This window comes from Oryctolagus cuniculus, chromosome 7 (assembly GCF_051225735.1).
Source record: "Oryctolagus cuniculus isolate XC-2025 breed Fujian yellow rabbit chromosome 7, ASM5122573v1, whole genome shotgun sequence".
Taxonomy (NCBI): domain Eukaryota; kingdom Metazoa; phylum Chordata; class Mammalia; order Lagomorpha; family Leporidae; genus Oryctolagus; species Oryctolagus cuniculus.
The window spans coordinates 109120864-109141387 of record NC_142873.1 but is presented as its reverse complement, the minus strand read 5'-3'; the positions used below and the strand labels follow the sequence as shown (position 1 = coordinate 109141387).

The 20524-nt window shown below is 43.1% G+C and overlaps 1 protein-coding gene across 9 annotated transcripts in view; it reads left to right on the top strand.

The window, feature by feature from the left end:
* The window catches only part of UBE2U (ubiquitin conjugating enzyme E2 U), a 62072-nt gene extending 43511 nt beyond the window's left edge, over window positions 1-18561 (top strand). For 5 of the 9 annotated variants that reach the window (XM_008265126.5, XM_002715946.6, XM_089300512.1 and 2 more), the window contains 2 exons: window positions 14284-14378; window positions 18213-18561. In XM_008265126.5, the coding sequence (XP_008263348.3) occupies window positions 14284-14378; window positions 18213-18400 (283 nt within the window). In that variant the 3' untranslated portion in view covers window positions 18401-18561. Of the gene's footprint in view, window positions 1-14283; window positions 14398-18212 lie in introns of those variants that run through there. The other 4 variants (XM_089300507.1, XM_089300519.1, XM_089300518.1 and 1 more) reach the window with 4 other exon arrangements.
* The last annotated feature ends 1963 nt before the right edge of the window (window positions 18562-20524 follow it).

Here is a 20524-nt window from a genome sequence, read left to right as displayed (position 1 = left end):
GAAGTCTTGGATTCATCAAAGTACATGACGTATGGTAAAATATTCATTTCACCAAGACTCAAATAGAAAATTAGTGGGGATCTCTGCAAATGAGTAACTGATCTTATGTGCATGCTATACGTATTAGCTGTCAGAGGCTACTTACGATGACAAGAGGTGTATTCAGCTCATAGTTTTGGAGTTCAAAGTCCAAATAGCATTAACTCAAGTGCAATGTTAAGGGCCACCCTCTGGCTCTATCACTTCATGGTGCAGATGCAATGGTGAGAGCAAGCAAGTGATCACTTTTTTAAAAATTTTTAAAAAGATTTTTATTTATTTATTTGAGAGAGAGTTACAGACAGTGAGAGGGAGAGACAGAGAGAAAGATCTCCCTCCCGTAGGTTCACTCCCCAGATGGTCGCTGCGGCCAGCGCTGCGTTGATCCGAAGCCAGGAGCCAAGTGCTTCTTCCCAGTCCCCTATGCGGGTACAGGGGCCCTAGGACTTGGGCCATCCTCCAGTGCCTTCCCAGGCCACAGCAGAGAGCTGGACTGGAAGAGGAGCAGCCAGAACTAGAATCTGCACCCATATAGGATGCCAGCGCCACAGGTGGAGGATTAACCTACTGCGTCACAGCACCAGCCCCAAGTGATCACTTCTTAAACCAGGAGCAGAATGGACCACCCCAGCTGATCCAAAGACCCCCCATTAGCCCTGCCTTTTAAAGGTCCACACCATCTTCCAATAGACTACCCTGGGGACCAAATTTCCTACACATGAACCTTTGGGTGGACAAAAACCATATCAAACCATATCACTATATAATCTCATTATGCATCACTCTACTTTTCATAAGCATTTGAAAATGCATTCTTTATTTAGTGGAGGGTTAACCTTGTGATTATAAAGTAAGTTGAAAATATATCACTGTAAAAATTTTTTAAAAAACGGAGGAAGCGGGAGGGTGGGGAAGAGTGAAGGGAGGAAGGAGGGCAGGGTGGGAAGGATCATTATGCTGTTAAAACTGTATACATGAAATACATGAAATTTGTTCCCTTTATATAAATAATTTTTTTAAATCTCACAAATGAAATAAAACAGAAAATGCTGGCTGAGACACTTTCGTTTGCACAGTGTTGAGGGAGAAGAGAAACCTAGCTCTGTGTTACTGTCCTATCCTTTCCTCTGTTCTCCCTGCCCTCCTCATCAATCAATACCCCATTCTTAAACCACACAAATTTATCTTTTGTCACTTTTGTTTGGAGATAGAAGTTTTCTTTGTGCCTTCTGCCTGGAATATCTTTCTCAGCAGAGTTTTGCAGGCTATATAGAGTTAGGGTTTGGACTGAGTTAAAAGCCAGGATGTGCAGTGCTTAAGCCTTGGGGTGCTGGGGCCAAACTGCCTGCGTTTGCCTTCTAGCTCTACCAGCTCCCTGACCTTGAGCATGAGACTGACTTATTTGAGCTTCAGTTTTAGCCACTAAATGGAGGTTATAATATGCCTACTTCCCAAGGAATTTGTGAGGATTAAATAAATTAATATATGTAAAATGTTTCAAGGCCAGCGCCACGGCTCACTAGGCTAATCCTCTGCCTTGAGGCGCCGGCACACCGGGTTCTAGTCCCGGTCGGGGCGCCAGATTCTGTCCCGGTTGCCCCTCTTCCAGGCCAGCTCTCTGCTGTGGCCAGGGAGTGCAGTGGAGGATGGCCCAAGTGCCTGGGCCCTGCACCCCATGGGAGACCAGGAGAAGCACCTGGCTCCTGCCTTCAGATCAGCGCGGTGCACCGGCCACGGCGGCCATTGGAGGGTGAACCAACGACAAAAGGAAGACCTTTCTCTCTGTCTCTCTCTCTCACTGTCCACTCTGCCTGTCAAAAAATAAAAAAATATATATAAAAAAATGTTTCACTTCAGCTTTGGCACATGGTAAGTACTCAAAAGGTTTGTTCTTATTCATGATCTGTCTGCTGTGGCACCAGTTCAATGAAGTGCATGGAGAAAGAGCATGGGCTTTTGAGCAAGACAGATCTTAGAGAATTCTTACCTTCTCTGAACTTGCCTCCTTGTGTGCTAAAGGGAGATGGCGTTACCTACCTTGCAGAGTTGTTATTATAGTGAATCTCTGGGATGAGGTCATATATTTTAAAATCAGGGGCAGGCATTTGTCACAGTGATTAATTAGGTTGTGGCTTGTGGTGCCCGTGTCCCATATCAGAGTGCCTGGTTTGAGTCCCAGCCTCTCCACTTCCAATCCACCTTCCTGCTAATGCACACCCTGGAAGGCAGCAGTGATGGCTCAAGTACTGGGGTCTCTGCCACCCACATGGGAGACCTGAATGGAGTTCCGGGCTCGTGGCTTTAACCTGGTCCAACCCAGGTTGTTGCAGACATTTGGGGTATGAACCAGCAGTTGGAAGATCTCTGACCATCTCTCTGTCTCTGCATTTCAAATAAAAATGAAAATACATAGATATTTACAAAATAGATAAAATCGTACAGTGATGGCACATGAGCATTCAATAAGTACTAGTTCCTGAGGAAAGGGGGAGATGGATCTCATGCCTCCCAACTATCCAGAGAACAATCATCTCTCTTGGAGACATGTAAAAACTGTAAAATGCTCATTCTCAGGTTAGGAAACAACACCTACCAGGACCACCTGCATTTTAGTCCCATTGTGCCTGTGGTTCCTTTCCCATCCACACTCCCTTTTCTGTCTGCCTGGAAAAGTCGGTCATGAGGATGGCAGGAAAAGCCAGCTCCAGCGTGTCTTGGAGAAATGCTCTCTGGCATGCTCAGGCATCCCCAGTTGCCCATCCTCTTTCCTGTGTCTTTCAACACCTGTGGTGTGGCAATGCGTATGTTCTTGGAGAGTGACCAAGGCAGTGACAATAGTGTAGCTTTGCAGCCTGGGTACTTAGCATGGTGCCTGGCAAAAAGTACACACTCAATTAATGTTTGTTGAAAGACACATACTTGGGGCCAGTACTGTGGCGTAGCAGGTAAAGCTGCCGCCTGCAGTGCCAGCATCCCATATGGGCGCCGGTTCTAGTCCCAGCTGCTCCACTTCCAATCCAGCTCTCTGTCATGGCCTGGGAAAGTAGAAGATGGCCCAAGTCCTCGGGCCCCTGCACTCATGTGGGAGACCCAGAAGAAGCTCCTGGCTCCTGGCTTCGCCTGGGCGCAGCCCTGGCCACTGCCGCCATCTGGGGAGTGAACCATCGAATGGAAGACCTCTCTCTCTCTCTCTCTTTCTCTTTCTGCCTCTCTTTCTCACTCTGTATAACTCTGACTCTGACACTTTCAAATAAATAAATCAATCTTTTTTAAAAAGTAAAAAACAAAATAAATTTTTAAAAAAGGTACATACTTAACCCTGTTCCCCATTTAAAATTAGGACTAAAAGTGAAAGCAGTTAATTTTAAGAAAGCATCAACCTTAGCTGTAGACTTCTACTAAGGTCCATTCTAATGCAGAGATTATGGCTCTATTGTAGGAGTTCTAGGATAGAATCATAAACAGTGATTCAAAACTGGAAATCTAAATGACAGTCTTGAATATTTTATGCAAATTCTTGAACTTTACACATGTTTCAGTTACTGTTAATAGAAACCAATTGTCATTATAAACAGTTCATAAATATTCATTGGTCAATCATTTCTTTTGGTGCTCATTTCTGAGGTCTTTTTTCTTTCCGATTGCCTTGACTATCTTTTGGCTATTCAGGCAAATGCTTATGTCTACCAAGACACAGGAAAGGATATGAATCAAAAATCTAATCAGTAGTTTGTATTTCCTCTAGAGAAATAGTAAAAGATATGATATCAGAAAGCAGTGAAAGCTGTTCTTTTGAGTATTCTTGTTATGTGCACATAAAACTATGTATCATACCCTATACCTAATGGTCGTGATAAAGGAAAAAATCTGTACCAGTAATCTAAGCTGTGCCAGTCAGCAGGTAGTCTAAATAACAGCTTTTAAGTCTGGTAGACTTTTGCATTCCATGTACTCTTCGAAAAGACTGTTGCCCAGATCTCTACGTAGGAGGTATGAGGAGCAGGGAACAGCAGGCTAAGTCCTTTCATTCCTAATGTGATGCTGGCCACCTGGGGAGGTGACAGTCATACCTCTAAGTGCAACCCACAACAATATCCCTGAAACTCCTCCAAAGCCTCAAGTCAGCCTCCACTCCAGGGCAGCCCACATTGCTCACCTGCCACCACCACTTCAAGACAAGGCCCCTAGCCACCCAGTTCAGCTGGCTGCCACCCCAGGATCCCTTGGCAGAAGTGCTATCATCTCTGGTTAACCGATGAGAGAAACTGAGACAAAAAGAGAGTAACCCAGTTTGCTTGATGTTATTGATAAATACAAATGTTGTTTGAAAATTAAAAACTAAAGTATATCCTACTTACTTACTAATATGTATTTATTAAGAACTTAAGATTTTCAGGTAAACAAAGAAGTATTGCCTGCCCATTGTAAATGCAAATCAAATCTAATTTCTGTGGAAAAGTAGTTTTTTCTTTCCCATCAATATCAAATTGTATTATTGCTTTTTCCTTGTTTATTTTTAAGTTTCTTTAGTGTTTGATTATTGTAAGTGGGTATGTGAACTCACTAAAACAAGTAATTTTGATGTTAGCATACCTGTGTTTCTTTACTCTGTTTCTGTAGAAAACCTTCCTGCTGAGTATACTCACTGATTGTGTGTTTGTGCTGTCCTATCGGGGTTATTGAATTTAAACATTGTTTTTATAGGTTTACAGAGTTGCATATTTAGTTAATTTTTAAGGAGGAATGCTAGGGTTTTTATTCCCTAAAGATTGAAACTTGAGTGCCATCTTGTGGTTAAAGAGAGAATTAGCATTAGAATGGATACTGCCTATATTTTAAAATACAGACAGGTGAAAAAAATAAAGATGAAGGGGAAAATTCCTTTTTCAAAAGTAACTTTTTCAAGGTATCTATATAGCCTCTGACTGGGTGTTCTAGAGATAGAGATTGGTACTTCAAAAGTCTTCAAATAACTAATCTTTCTTGCTTGCATCTAACATCTTATGATTCTCAATCATTCCAGATTATAATAGATTTTATTGAATGCCTACTACATGCTTTTACATGTGTCTGCAAAACTAAAATGAGAAATTATAAAATGAGAAATTATGTCCATTTTATTAAGAAGTTGTGCAGAAACAGTTTTTTCAAAATAAAAAATAAAGTTTCCTAAGTTAATATACTTAAAAGCTGAAATACCACAACCCAGGCTTTCTCCATCAGAGTTAACATAACTAATTCTTTCAACTGTTTGTTATGAATTTCACACTTTTTATTGAGGCCCCTTACAGATATAATTCATTTCATGAATTTCTATCTCAGAGTTTAGCCCTAGGAAGAAGCATCAGGTTCCGCCATTAAGACACGGCTTGGGATGCCTGCATCTCATATCAGAGTGTTTGGGTTTGAATCCTGGCTCTGCCTCAGATTCCAGCTTCCTGCTAATGCACACTGTGGGAAGCAGCAGGTGATGACTCAAGTGTTTGGATCCCTGTCACCCATACAGGAGACATGCATAGAGTTCCAGGCAGCTGGCTTCAACCTAGTCCAGCCCTGGCTGTTGTGGGCATTTGGGGAGTAAACCCGTGGCTGGCAGATCTCTGTCCCTATATTTCAAACAAATAAAATTAATTATTTTTAAAAAGATTGTAGCACTAAAACTTCACCATAGATTTCTGGTTGTAGCAGAGAATCTAGAGGAAGCTCCTGCAAGGTACCATAGCTTAAGACTGCTCCCCCACTTCCTCTCTCCTGAAAGAGTTTTGATATGAGTAAAAACACATATATGACATTTGTTTTCCTTCTGAGAATTGCTCCTTTGGTCTGCTCATACGTTTTGAGAGCCTCCCTCCTCTATCCCTGTCTCCTCTCTTCCCCAACTCTCCCTCCTCCTTTACCCTCCTGTCCTCACCTTGACCAGAAAAATAGGAAACACAAATCGACTTAGGGCTTGCTCATCTTCTGCCCCTGAGCAGCAGTAAGAGGGGGAGGCCTCTGTGCCCAAGGACACATGGATTGGGCTTTATCAGAGGAGGAGAGGGGGCCAAGCAGTTCCCCTAGAACATGTCACCAGGGCTCAGCATTGTGGTGCAGCAGGTTAAGCTGCTATCTGTGATACTGCACCATTTCTGATCGAGCTCCCTGCTAATGCACTTGGGAAAGCAGAGGAAGATGGCCCTGCCATCCACACAGGAGACCTGGATGGAGTTCCAGGTTCCTGGGTTTGGCCTAACCCCACTCTAGCTGTTGTGATCATCTGGAGGTGTGAATCAGAGGATAGAAGGTCTCTTCTGACTCTCTCTTTCTCTCCCCCTCCCTTTCACTCCATAGTAATTTAATTTACATTTCTTCAATTGTTGCTGTGGATTCATTTCTGGGAGGAGGAGGAGGGTAGTGGGGGCAAGAGGCACGGAGTCACCACACAGATCCCAGGAGTCGGGTGAAAGCAGGCCTGAGGCAAGAAGCCTGCAGACTCATTTATTTCAGTTGCTACAGCAGCTTATATAGCCAAGGCAGCCAATCTGGTCAAGGGGCAGTCTGTGCGCTAACCAATCACACCCTGTTGCCAGGCAGTTTCTAAAGCCATCCACTCACAGCCTGTTGCCAGGCAGACTCTGTTACTAGTGGCCATCTTGGCATGGCCTTCTCATTCCACCACATTCAATGATTCTAGACATTTTTGTTTTTATAATTTGTGTTTTCAGTTATATGAGAGTGTGCTTCAAAATAATAAAATTTTTAAATTATCACTAATGCAAATAAGCGAGGTAATGACTCACTACCAAAAGAAGGAAAATCAATCAATATAAATAGATCCATAAAAATAAAGATAACAGAATTAATAGATAGGAAACTTAAAGTGAATATTATATGTCTTATAAAATATACACAAGTAGTTAAAGAAAAATATTAATACAATAAAGAAAGAAACAGAAAAAATAAGAAAGACCAATGGAAAACTATAGATAGGAATAAATAAGGGGCAGACATTGCAGCATGGTAGTTAAGCTACCCCTTGGAACTCCCTTATTCTATATTGGAGGCCCTGGTTGGAGCCACAGCTCCCCTGCTTCCTATTCAGCTTCCTGGTAATACAAACCTAGACATTTGGGAAGTGAACCAGCAGATGAAAGATCTCTTTCTATCTGTCTCTCTCTCACTCTGTCTCTCAAAAAAAATAAAGCTTTTTGAAAACTAAATATATATACATATATATCTGAGATATATATCTGAGAAGAGCAGCAAATTAGACACTCCAGAAGAAAATACTCATGACCCAGAAAGTGCAGCAATACGAACTCTTAAAAATGGGCAAAAGAAAAAAGACTGAAAGGAAGAAAAGATCCTCACTGAGCTGTTGACTGAGTTGGGACAATGTTGAGCGATGTAGGATAGAGGGAATTGGTGTCCCAGAAGAGGAAGACAAAAAAAATTTTTTTGAAGAAATAATTATGATGGAAAATTTTCCAAATTTGATGAAAGCTATTAATGTACATACCATGAAGCCAAATGAATCTATAAAGAAACTGTACCAATGGGCATCATAACCAAATTGCTATAATTAAGATATAAAGGTAAAATTCTTAAAAGTAGAAAATAATACCACAAATCTACATCTTATATGTAGAGAAGCAAAGATAATTTCATGACAACTTCATGACAGAAGCCTGGCAAGCCAACTTATAATGGATGACAATTTTAAAGCACTTGAAAGAAGTTATCAACACTAGAATTTTATACCCAATGAAAATATCTCTCTACAATGAAGAGAAAGATTTTTTTCAAACCAATAAATTCAGTCACCAATGAAATGAACAAATTTCTTGGAAGATAACATCTATCAAGGCCCATTTTAAAAGAAATGTATAACCTGAATAATACCTTATCTAATGAATACATTGACTTTTTAGTTAAAGGTCTTCACACAAGGACAACAAAGGGCTTCACTGGAGATTTCTTCCACATGTGTATGGAAAACATATTACCCATGTGCTCAAACTCTTTCAGAGAATAGAACACCTCTCAACAAATAAAGTCAGCATTACTTCAATAGCAAAACCAAAAACAGTATCTGAAATCTACAGATCAATACACTGCATAGACATAGATGCAAACTTTTAGCAAGTTGAATTCAGCTATAGACAGGGCTACTTCAAAAAATTTATGTAAACTGCAATTAAAATATAAGTTGATTTCAGTGTAAAAATCTTTAAATCCATTTATATGTGGCAAATTCAAAAAGATAATTGAAAAATCATCTTTTATAGGTGTGTATGTGTATATTTTAAAATCTTTTGATTTTTTAAATTCCAAATCAAGATTATAGTCCTAGTATAAACTGCATTTGGTCATGATTAATTATAGCAAATAACTATAATTAAGTATAATAGTTCATCATGACCAATTTAGGGTTTATACCAGGAATGTAACTGAAGTTTAACATTGAAAAATTCAAGGAGATCCAAGATGGCTGAATAGGAAAAAGACATGCTGATTCTGACCACAGAAAGATAGCAGAAGAAAAGGGGAGGAACTGCATTCCCAGGGGATAGCAGGAGAGAAGTTTGCAGTGGAAATTCTACAGAAAGGAGAGAGATGCTGTGGAGCAGTGGGGATGGTACAGTCATGCAGCAGTGAGCGGGGTATTCCCAGCTACACCCACAGCCAAGGGCTGGAGGAAATGCCATCTTCTTGGAGCAAGGTGAGAGGACCCTATGGCAGCTGTGGCACTGGTGATATTGCCTGAGGGAGAACCTCATGGCTTCCACTGACTTTGAGTCCGGCCTAGAGGGTTAGCAGGGGCAGGGTACCCACCTAACCCTTTGAAAGGAGAGCACATTGCTTTCTTCCCGTCCCCCAAAGGGTGCCTGGTGACTGGCAGGGAGGAAGCACCATCTTAATAAGCCGAGTAGAGACTGCCAGGCCCTGTGTGACTGTAGGATTTTATCAGAGGGATAAATCCATGGTCCCCACTGACTTTGAGTCTGGCCTGGAGGGTTGGGTTGGTGGAGGTGGAGCAACCTCTTAGGCCTGTGAAGTGTTCCCCTCTCTTCTGCTGCCCTCACCCTATCAAGGCGCCCAGACTTGACTTGCCAAGTAGAGCATAGAACAGCTTCTCTCAGGCCGGCAGCTGGGACACATCACAGCTGTCTCTGTGAACAGGGGAAGCTCATGGGGCTGCCAGTGGGTTCCCTGCTCCCTGTGACTGTGAGATCCCTGCACGCTATGACTGTGGGAATTCCCTGTGTGATAGGACATGGAGTGTGGCTGGGTCTCTGGGCAGTTACTGTGTCTGGCTTTGGAGGCTTCAAGTTCCCTGAGTGCCTGGGGTGGATCATCCCAGAGGATTCTATGCTCACACTGAGAGCACAGAGATCCTTTATGTATTTCATGTGCCTGCATGGGTAGGGTGTGTAACCACTGTGGGCTCGCCCTGCACCGTTGGTGCACCTTGGCAGAGAGGGGCTGAGCTATGATCATGCCAGCGATGTGACCATACCCTCCTCCCTCCTGATGATAAAAGAGATCTGCCACACTGAACTTGGTATAGCTCTGGACTCTTTCCCCACCCTTGAGCAGCGGCCCGAGCTCCCTGCCTGCTTCCGGCACACCTCTCCGGATATCCTCTGGAGGAATATAGACTCCACTAAGCCAAAGAGGCATATCTCAAAGATAAAAGCCCTCAGAGGAGAAAACTCAGCAAGTGTTTCCACAAATGCCTACAAATAAACAGAAATACAAGAACCATGAATGAGACAGTATGACTCCCCAAAAGGAAGACAACATTTCAATATTAGAATGTGAAGATGAAGTGATTAAAGAAATGCTTGAAAAGGAATTCAAAAGAATGATTATAGGATTACTCAGAAGCAATGACAAGCAAATTCATGAGTTAAAGAAATCCATACATGGGGCTGGTGCTGGGGTGAAGTAAGCAAAGCCACTGCCTGCAGCGCTGATCTGCGTCCCAGTTGCTGCACTTCCAGTCCAGCTCTCTGCTGTGGCCTGGGAAAGCAGTGGGAGATGGGCCAAGTCTTTGGGCCCTGCACCCATGAGGGAGACCTGGAGGAAGCTCCAGGCTCTGGGCTTTGGAATAGCCCAACTCTGGCTGTTGCAGCCATTTGGGGAGTGAACCAGTGAGTGAAAGACTCTCTCTTTCTCTCTCTCTGCCTCTGTAATTCCACCTTTCAAATAAATAAATAATTATTAATGCTGAGAGATAGAGATATTGAAGAGAAATCAACTGAAATATTAGAAATGAAGAATTCAATATGTCAAACAAAAAATACAGTGGAAAGACAGTGGGCAGAAGAAAGAATATCCTAGCTAGAAGACAAATCCTTGAAAATAGACCAAAAAAAAAAGGAAGAAAAAAAAAACTGAAAATAGTGTTTGAGATTTTTGGTATACTATGAAATGACCAAAAATACATATTTTAGGAGTTCTTCAAGGTATGGAAAAAGAGAATGGATAAGAAGACCTATTCAATGAAATAAAAACAAAACTTCCCTAATCTGAGAAAGATAGGGACATCCAAGTACAGGAAGCACATGGAACTCCTACTAGGTATGATCAGAAGAGCTTTCAGTATGGCACATTATAATCAAACTTTCTAAAGCAAAACATAGAGAAGAATCTAAAATGTTCAAGACAGACACCAGATTATCTTTAAAGGATCTCCAATAAGATTGACAGCTTATTTCTCATCAGAAATCCTCAGGCAAGGAGAGAATAGAGAGACATAGTCCAAGTCCTAAAAGAAAAAAAAAAAAACTGTCAACCCAGAATACTGTACACAGCAAAACTCATTTATAAATGAAGGTGAAATAAAGACCTCCCAAAACAGAAATTGAAAGAATCAGTTCTCTCTTGTCCAGCCTTACAAATGATTCTTAAGAATATGCAACACAAAGAAACAGCACCGAGAAAGAATGTGAAGGAAGAAAGTCTCCTGGTACATCTGCAAAGGAAATCCAAAACAAACAATAGGAGTATTTATGGGAAAATAGCATGACAAAGTCATTACTTATCAATAATAATCTTGAATGTAAATGGTCTCAATTTTGCAATTAAAAGATACAGATAGGCTGAATGGATTTAAAAAAAAAAAAAAAACAAAACAAAACAAAAAACAAAAACAAAAAAAAAAAGACCCAACTATTTGCTGCCTACAAGAAATACACCTCACCAACAAAGATTGAAAGTGAAAGAAAAGAAAAAGATATTCCATTGTGGTGGAATGAGAAGGCCATGCCAAGATGGCCACTGGCAAGTGAGCATCAGTTACTCAGGAATGGCTTTGGAACCCACCTGGCAAAAGAACCTGCCTGGCAACAGGCAGTGATTGGTTAGAGCATAAACTGCCCCTTGACCGGATTGGCTGCCTCATCTATATAAGCTGCTGTACTGAAATAAACGAGTCTGCGGGCTGTTCACCTCTAGCCCACTTTCATCCGACTCCTGGTGTCTGTGTCATGACTCCATGCCTCTTGCTCCCACTGCGCTCTTCCTCTCAGAACAAATCCACAGCAACATTCCATGTTAATGGAAAGGAAAAACAAGCAAGAATAGACATACTAATATCAGACAAAATTAGACTTTAACACAAAAACTGTTAAAAGAGACATAGAAGGGTCTAATGTAATAATTAAGGAATATATTCAACAGGAAGATGTGACTATAGTAAATGCATACACATGCAGTGCTGGGGGGGGTGCCTGGGTACTTAAAACAAATGTTAATGGATCTAAAGGGAGATATAGACTCCAATACAATAATAATTGAGGACTTCAACACCCCGCTTTCATCAATGGACAGATCAACTAGACAAACAAATCAACAAAGAAACAACAGAGCTAATTTACACCACTGACCAAATGGACCTAGTTGATATCTACAGATCATGTCATCCCACAGTTGCAGAATACACACTCTTTTCATCAGTGCATGGAACTTTATCTAGGATAAACCATATCCTAGGCCATAAAGAAAGTCTCAGAAAATTCAAAAAAATTGAAATCATACCATGTATCTTTTCTGACCACCATGGAATGAAGCTTGAAATTAACAACATAAGGTCTGTGGCACAGTGGGTTAACACCCTGGCCTGAAGCGCTGGCATCCCATATGAGCACTGGTGTGAGACCAGGCTGCTCCACTTCCAATTCAGCTCTCTGCTATGGCCTGGGAAAGCAGTAGAAGATGGCCCAGGTCCTTGGGCCCCTGCACCCACGTGGGAGACCTGGAAGAGGCTCCTGGCTCCTGGCTTCAGATCAGTGCAGCTCCAGCCCTTGCAGCCAATTGGGGAGTGAACCAGCAGAGGGAAGACCTTCTCTCTCTCTGCCTCTCCTCTCTCTGTGTAACTCTGACTTTCAAATAAATAAATATTTTTTTAAAAAAAAGAAAATAATAACTTAAGAAACTTTAGAAAATATGCAAATACCTGGAGACTGAACAACATGCTCCTGAATGAACAGTTGGTCATAGAAGAAATCATAAAGGAAATTTTAAAATTCCTAGAAATGAGTGACGATGATAAAAAATCAAAACTAATGGGGTATAGCAAAAACAGTACTACGAAGGAAGTATATAACAATTGGTGCCTGCATCAAGAAATTGGAAAGGCATCAAATAATTGATCTAGCAATGCATCTCAAGGATCTAGAAGAACAGCAAACCAAACCCATAATTAGGAGGAGGAAAGAAATATAAAAATTAGAGAAGAAATAAACATAACTGAAACAAAAAAAATAGGAAAGATCAGTTAAATGAAGAGCTGCTTTTTTTTTGGAAAATTAATAAAATTGATACATCATTGGCCAAACTAACCAAAAAAAAAAAAGGTTTAATTGTGCTATCCCAAAATTCCTGCCTTCCCCACCCCACCCCAAGCCTCACAATCTGATTTTATTTGGAAATGATCTCTTCAGATGTAATTAATGGAGATGAGGCTCTACTGGATTAAGGAGGGCCCTGAATCTGATGACTGATAGCCTCTGAAAAGGAGAAGACACACGAGAGACACATGCAGGGAAGGAACCATGTGATGATGGGGGCAGAGAAGGGAGGGGTGCAGCTGTCGGCCAAGTTTGCTGGGAGCCAGTAGGCGCTAGGAAGAAGCAAGAGAAGGCTGTTACCTGGAGACTTCACCGGGAGCCTAGACTTCAGCCTCCAGAACGTGAGAGTAAGTTCCTGTAATAGACGTCCTCCTTACCTCTGGATTTATTTTCTGAGTTTTTAGTTAATTGCTGTCATCCATGGCCTGAAAATATTAGGTGGAAAATTCCAGAAATAAGCAATTCGTAAGTTTTCAGTTGTACACCATGACGACTCACGTGATGAAATCTTGCACTTTGTGCGCTTTGTCGCACTTTGTCCCCCTTCTCTCTGCATGTGAATTACTGCTTTGTCCAGATTTTCCACACTGGACATTAATTACTTAATTTGTTATCAGATGGACTGTTGCAGTATCACAGTGCTCATGTTCAGGCACTGATTGTACTTAATAATGGCCCCAAAAGCCAACAATGGTAATGCTGGCATTTGGGTATGCAATGGAGGAACTACAAAGTGCTTCCTTGAAGTGAAAACGTGGAAGTCCTAAATAAGGAAAGAAGGATCTGGTATGCCGAGGTGGCTAAGGTCAATGTTAAGAACAAATGTCCTACTGGCGAAATTGTGAAGAAGGTAAAAGAAATTTGTGCTGGTGTTTCTGTCACTCTTGAAACTGCAAAAATTATAGCCACCACACATGAGAAGTGCTTCATTAAGATAGAAAAGTTGTGAAATTTGTGTGTGTGTGTGTGAGGAAACATCACAATGTACAGGCTTTTGTGTCTGACTTCAGGTATCCACAGGAGAGCTTGGAACATATCCCCCACCGGGGAGGGAGGACTGTATTATTTGAAGTTCCTGAAGTTGTGGTTGGTTGCTGTGGTAGCCCTAGGATACTGATACACCCTTTAATGATACACCCTTTAATGCTACATGATGCTTTTTCTACTTCTACAATTCTAATCTTCTGTCATATTTGCTTGCTTTTCTAAGTACTATTCTGTTAGCAGATGTTGAAATAATTCCATTTTATTGTCAATTTAGTCAACATTCAGAGTGGCACTGTGTTTAAAGGCCATTGTTCTACTTTTCTGGTTCACTTCACGTAGGTGGTTTATTTTCCTCAAAAGTAAAGTACACTTCCCAAAATTCACTTGGGACTTGAGATGATTTCTTCTCTTCTCTTTCTAGGTATGCTGCTACCAAGGCTCGGTTTTCTAGGGAAACTAGAATGCATGGCCATGTCAGTCCCTCAACCAAAAGAATGCATCGCCTCCCAACTACAAGTAAATTGGATTCAGCCTACGTATTTTTTTGCTTTTAGAACTAAAATATTATTCATAAGCATCAATACAATTTTTTGTTCAGTTCAGAATACATTTGAATACATGAGGCCTAATTCTTGTGTTTTCCTTTTAACTCCAACTCTTTCTAAAAAAAATCAGTTCAGAAAATTGCGCAGGAATTATAGCTTTAAAAAACTGAATTACACTTTCAAGTTTACTACTTCTAATGGGTTAATAATACAGTTTGAAAATTTAAGACTAAGCTGCAAAATGGAAAAAAGCAGCCCTAAGTAATCACTAAGAAACTGATCCCTAAAACGCATGGGCTAAGAGATATATGCAATACACTGAAAAGAAAGGTGGGGTGGTAGCTGAGGTTCCTTGTGGGGTGTGCTTTTAAAAATGAACTTGTTGCAAAGAAACAATGTAAGTTGTTGAGACAGGTCCAGGGCAGTGGAGCAGAGAGATCGAGCTGGTAACTTAGAGAAGTCACCTAGTGTAGAGGCAGCACCAGATCCACGTGTTTGGGCTCAGAGACCTGGGGTTCAGACCATGCTCTGTGAGCTGTGGGAAGGCCACTTGGCCCCTGAGCTCCAGTTCCTTCATCCTCGGCTCACACTGGGTACACAGACGATGCTCAATAAATAGTAGTTGCTAGTGTCCTTCCCTCCTGCGCAGTATTCGTGTGACTAAATGATTCCACCTATGTCAACTTCTTGGAACTCTGGAAAGTGCTGTAACATATTACTTGCTGTGTTTCCTGTCACCTCTCTGTAAACACAGCAGCACATGAATGCTAGCACAGGCAATGACCTTCATTCAGTGAGCTCCACGGGCCCTGCTCCTTCTGTTCCAGCTTTCTTTTCCATGGCTCAACATCTACTTATCTTCTATACCACTCAGGGTTCCCCCTGTAAGCTGCCAGCCTCGGGCTTCTCCCTTCAACTTGGCCTTCTTCCAGACTGCAGGGTCCCTGCAAGCACTGGGGAGACTTGCTGCCTTCCCCAGCCTTCCTGTCTGCCTACTCCAGGGTTTCTCTGCACCTCCCTGCTATCTCCGTGTTCTCCACCTCCACCAGAAGAGGTTATTTGGTTACATCCGTGATCACAGCGATTTCTGTCCATGCTTCATCAGACCCACACCCACAGCTCCAGTCTGCTTTTATGATTGTGTCCTGAGTTATTGCAAAACAATATGAGAGGTGCACTGTGTTTTCTGATACACACCCCCTCCTTTACTTTCTAATCTTACCCATCCTTTGAGATTCAGTCTAGGTATTACCTTCTCTAGGAAATTCTCTTTGCGAGTTATCATAGCACTTCTGGCATAGCCACATCCTGTTCTATTAGCTTCCTGTTGCTATATAACATATTATCAATAGAATTTGTTTTCTTCTGGCTTTGGAACAGAGGGCCCCGGCTTCTTGCTGGCTGTGTGCTGGAGGCTTCCCTCAGTTCCTGGAGGCTGCCCACAGTTCTGTACCTTCCCAATGTGGCCTCCTACTTTAGCCAGCCACAGGGAGCATCTTCAGAGTGAAGCTGATAGCAAAATGGAACCTTATATTAGGCGACATATTCAAGGGAGTGGGAGTCCGTCTCCCTTGTCGTCACGTTTCATTGGTTGGAAGCAAGACACAGGTCCCACCCACTCTCGGAAGGGAAGGGATTTCACACAGGTGTGGACACCAGCCTGCAAGGACCCTGAGGGCCCGCCTCAGAGAGTCTGCCACACCTGCTGTTACTGTCTGCTTGTTGGCTTACTGCCAGTCTCCTTGGGAAGACGTGAGCTCCGCACAGGGCAGGACTGCTCCCGTCTGTCTGCCACAGTGCACTGCTTGCATGCAGTAGCTAGTCAGTGCTCCTGGATAAACGGGCAAGTGAGATGGGGTGAGGTAGAGTCTTCTAGCACTGCTGCGATTTTGGAAAAAGAGGAGTAAACCAATGATGAGTGGGAAAAACAAAGGTAAGCTGGTAGGGAGAAGCTTCCAAGCAATGTCTAGAAACTGACCAGATCCCCAGGGCTGAGTCTTGTCCTCTCTGAAAGTGGGACAGGCTTTTCTTTGTGTCTGCTCAGAGGGGACTATATCTAAGAGCTTGTGATAAATTAGATTATCATTCATAAATATTCATTCTTACTCTACCTCCATGGGCAAAGTGTATACTTCCGCGCCCCTTGACTTTGAACTTGTTTTGATCAGCGGAGTATCAGTGGCTGTGATAACCCCAGGGTTTGGAAAGGATTTGCATGGTTTGCTATCTCCTTTTCACAAGAGCATGCCTGGACGTTGGCTGATCAGAGAGAGAGAGATGGGGCACCGAGCCAAGCTTCTTCAGCCAAGTGTTCTCAGCCATTTTCCAGCTAAAGAATTCACTCCCTAACTGATGGGCACGCAGGTGACCTAAACAAAAACTTACTGTTGCCTGTCGCTAAGATGTTGTGATTGTTTATTGTGTAGCAATGGAGAACTTGTACAAGACATCAAAGGGAAGTATGACTCAGTTGGGAAAAGAATGAGCTTTGCGTAGCTCTTTGGCAGAGAGGTAGCGTGGGGTGGTCTGCCGAAGAGGAACACTCACCTGAGACTGAGGAGGTGGCGTGGGGCAGGTCGGGAGAGAGAAGAGGCCATTGTGCTCAGGAAGGTGTGCATATCGGGTGTGGCAGCTTCCCCAGGCACAGCAGAGGCACAGATCTTTCCCCCGAGTCCCACTTCGCAGACATGGTCACTTCACACACGGCCCCATGAACGTGGCATTTATGTCGCACTTTGCCTATGAGCATATCCTCCTTGTGCTTCAGGAGCTCCTTCCTGGTTTCCCACTTCCTGTTCGTACATCAGGCTCACGGAGCAGCGACTGCCTCCACGCTTCTCAGCGAAGCAGCCAGACCTTGCCTCCCCTCCGCCATCCCACACCCGGATCATCTCAGCTTCCTACCTTAAACCCCTCGCTCTTGTACTAGCTGAGAGGTTCTGTTTTCTAGCTGAATCCAGACTGGTCACGCCAGTGAATGGCGGCAGCCAGAACCCACCAATCAGCAATTTTAAACTGCATTATTCTAAGTTAAACTGAAGATTGACCTAAATTGTTTTAAGATTAACAAGTACGTTAAAAGAGGCAGCATTTGCAGGATTCATCCTGAGAAGGGCGTGTAGAAGGTGAGGCAGTTGGAATGAGCGCTTTCATAACTTATCTTAACAGAGGGACAAAATCCCCACCTCCATAATGTGCTCCAGACACATCAACTGGGACTCGGTAAATGCAGGTTAAACGAATAAACTAATAAGAACAGAAAGACTGGCTGGCGCTGCGGCTCACTAGGCTAATCCTCCGCCTTGCGGCACTGGGTTCTAGTCCCGGTCAGGGCGCCGGATTCTGTCCCGGTTGCCCTTCTTCCAGGCCAGCTCTCTGCTGTTGCCCGGGAGGGCAGTGGAGGATGGCCCAAGTGCTTGAGCCCTGCACCCCATGGGAGACCAGGAGAAGCACCTGGCTCCTGCCATCGGATCAGCGCGGTGCGCCAGCCGCGGTGGCCATTGGAGGGTGAACCAACGGCAAAGGAAGGCCTTTCTCTCTGTCTCTCTCTCTCACTGTCCACTCTGCTGGAAAAAACAAAAACAAAAACAAAAACAAAAAAAACAGAAAGGCTGAGTGAAAGGGAGAGGATGATTGATGGCCAGGTTAACTATATAGCATGATATTTTTGAAGTTTAAAAAGGTGTTTATGTTCACTCAGATGATCTAAATTCAGCATGCTGGCCAAATGCAGGAACATGTCTCTTTTTGATGTTTTTTTCCCACTATGTCTATTACATTTCCGTTTTTCGTATTTATCACACAGTAGACGACGCTTATCCTGAGTCACAAACCAACAGCGATGTCACAGATTCCAATGAAAAAGAGGCGGGGTGGAAGAGCGAAGCTTCCTCGTTTAATAGCGACACGGAGGAGGACTGGGAAGAGGAGGTGGACGATCTGGTGGCCTGGACCAACACTCTCAACACAGAGGCTTTAGAAGAGCAAGCCTAGAACTCCAGGGCTCAAAACATACGCAGCCCCAACCACCCAACCGCGGCTCCGCTGCAGGGAGTAGGTAGCTTTGGAAGGCTCTCAGAAGTTGGATTCTGTTGTTTTCAAACTAGCCTCATCCTCTCGCTCCAAGAACAAATTAGAAATATAAGTCCAAATCGGTGACTACGTTGCTTTGAATTTTTTGAGCCCTACGTCTTTGTTTTGAACTAAGTGAGCCAACCTAGGGGCGTTCCTTATCGTATCCCAGCCAATGTATTAGCCTCCCACGACTGTTGGGCTCTTGGATGCAAGTTTGTGCGTGCAGGACAAGGGTCAGGAAGAGGCTGGGATAGGAGGGAACACTCAGTAGTGTCAGAAGCTGCCGTTAACCCAAGTAGAGGGATCTCTGCGTTTAACTACATCCGCCTGGATTTTTGTTTTATTTTATCCAAATTCAAGGGATGAGACGTCCCTGTCCACTCATGTTTGTTTCTCTTTGTTCTCAGCACACATGCTGTTTTCTCCTTGACTTTGTCCAGTGATCCCCTGATTTATTTATTTATTTATTTATTTATTTTTTTGGACAGGCAGAGTTAGACAGTGAGAGAGAGAGGGACAGAGAGAAAGGTCTTCCTTCCGTTGGACCTGATATTCTTATACCTTTATTTCCTCCCTCTCTTTTTGCCATGTTGGCCTCAACCTATAAATGTGCTGGAGTCTCTCCTGATCTAAAATGTCTCCACCTTTGTCTCTGCCCCCACCCCAACACTTTGTCAGCCATATCTTCTCAGTCAGATATATCGATAGTAGCCAATCCTTTGCTGTCTCTATTTCTTTAATTCACTGCACATTTGCACCCACCGTACGGTAAAATCTATCTTCTGCTCATACTACTCCACCAAATACGCTAGGCTCCCCGCAGATTTCCGTATTGTCAAAATTCAATAGATGCCTCGTGCATTCAGTGTTATTGATCACTTCCCTGTTTGGGGAATGTTTAGTGCTGTGCCTTCCAAGAGAATAGTTTGAAACCTACCTACCAATACACATCTCACAAACACCACAAATGCATTCATATAACTGACCTTGGATCTAGGTGTTCTATAGATATCGCCTTCCTTTTTAGTCCCCAAGAAAGAAAAAAAAATCTCTGCCACATGTACTCTGGTCTTTTGGCACTTCCCTGGCTAGCCAAATGTTTCCAGATCTCCTATGGTAGTGCAGACAGTAGGGCCCCACTGATAATAATGCCTGATGCTTTTCTTTCTATCTTTTTTTTTTTTTTTTTTTTTTTTTTGACAGGCAGAGTGGACAGTGAGAGAGAGAGAGACAGAGAGAAAGGTCTTCCTTTGCCGTTGGTTCCCCCTCCAATGGCCGCCGCGGCCGGCGCACCGCGCTGCTGATGCTTTTCTTATCCCTGGCCCTAACCAGAACCGAAAAACTCCAGCAGCTATCCCAGATACCTCACCCCTTTAGTCAATGACAAAGTACAGGCAAGAGTCAATTGGGAGAGTTCTTCTCTCATCCCACGAGAAACACTATCCTGAACGGCCCATCCCATACGTCAGTGAAACTGTCTATGCAGTGAAGAGATGCGTTTTGCTGGCGATCTCACCAACAGAGGCTCCTGTCTGGTGGCAATCAAGAAAGGAAGAATATGTGTGTACCTGCAGGTAAATAGCAGTCACCAAGAAATTAAACCCAAAAGGACCAGGATGGCCTACCAAAAAATGTTTCTTTGATATCAGCTGCCACAGATTGTATTTTATCCCATTTAATCTCCTTCCTTCGGGACAAAGAAGTCGTACTTGCTGCTTTCTTTTCCTGCAGCCGTGAGACCTGGAGGTGGGAGTGGGCTGGTCTTGCGTGATCTACAGATGTGTGAGCTCCACAAAAAATGCAGCCCAGCCAGCACCTGACTGCAGCTTGCTGAGATCCCAAGTACCCGCCAAGGCCATGCCCAGACGTGGTTTGTTTGAGCTGCTGAATTTGTAGTAATTTGTTACCCAACAACAGAAAATTAATGTAGCCCATATGGCCATTTATGTGGCAGTCTTGTTTGGGAGGTGTTTTATTTTCTCTTGGATAAATATCTAGGGGTAAAGTGGTTGGATCATCTGATAGGTGTATGTTTAAGTTTTT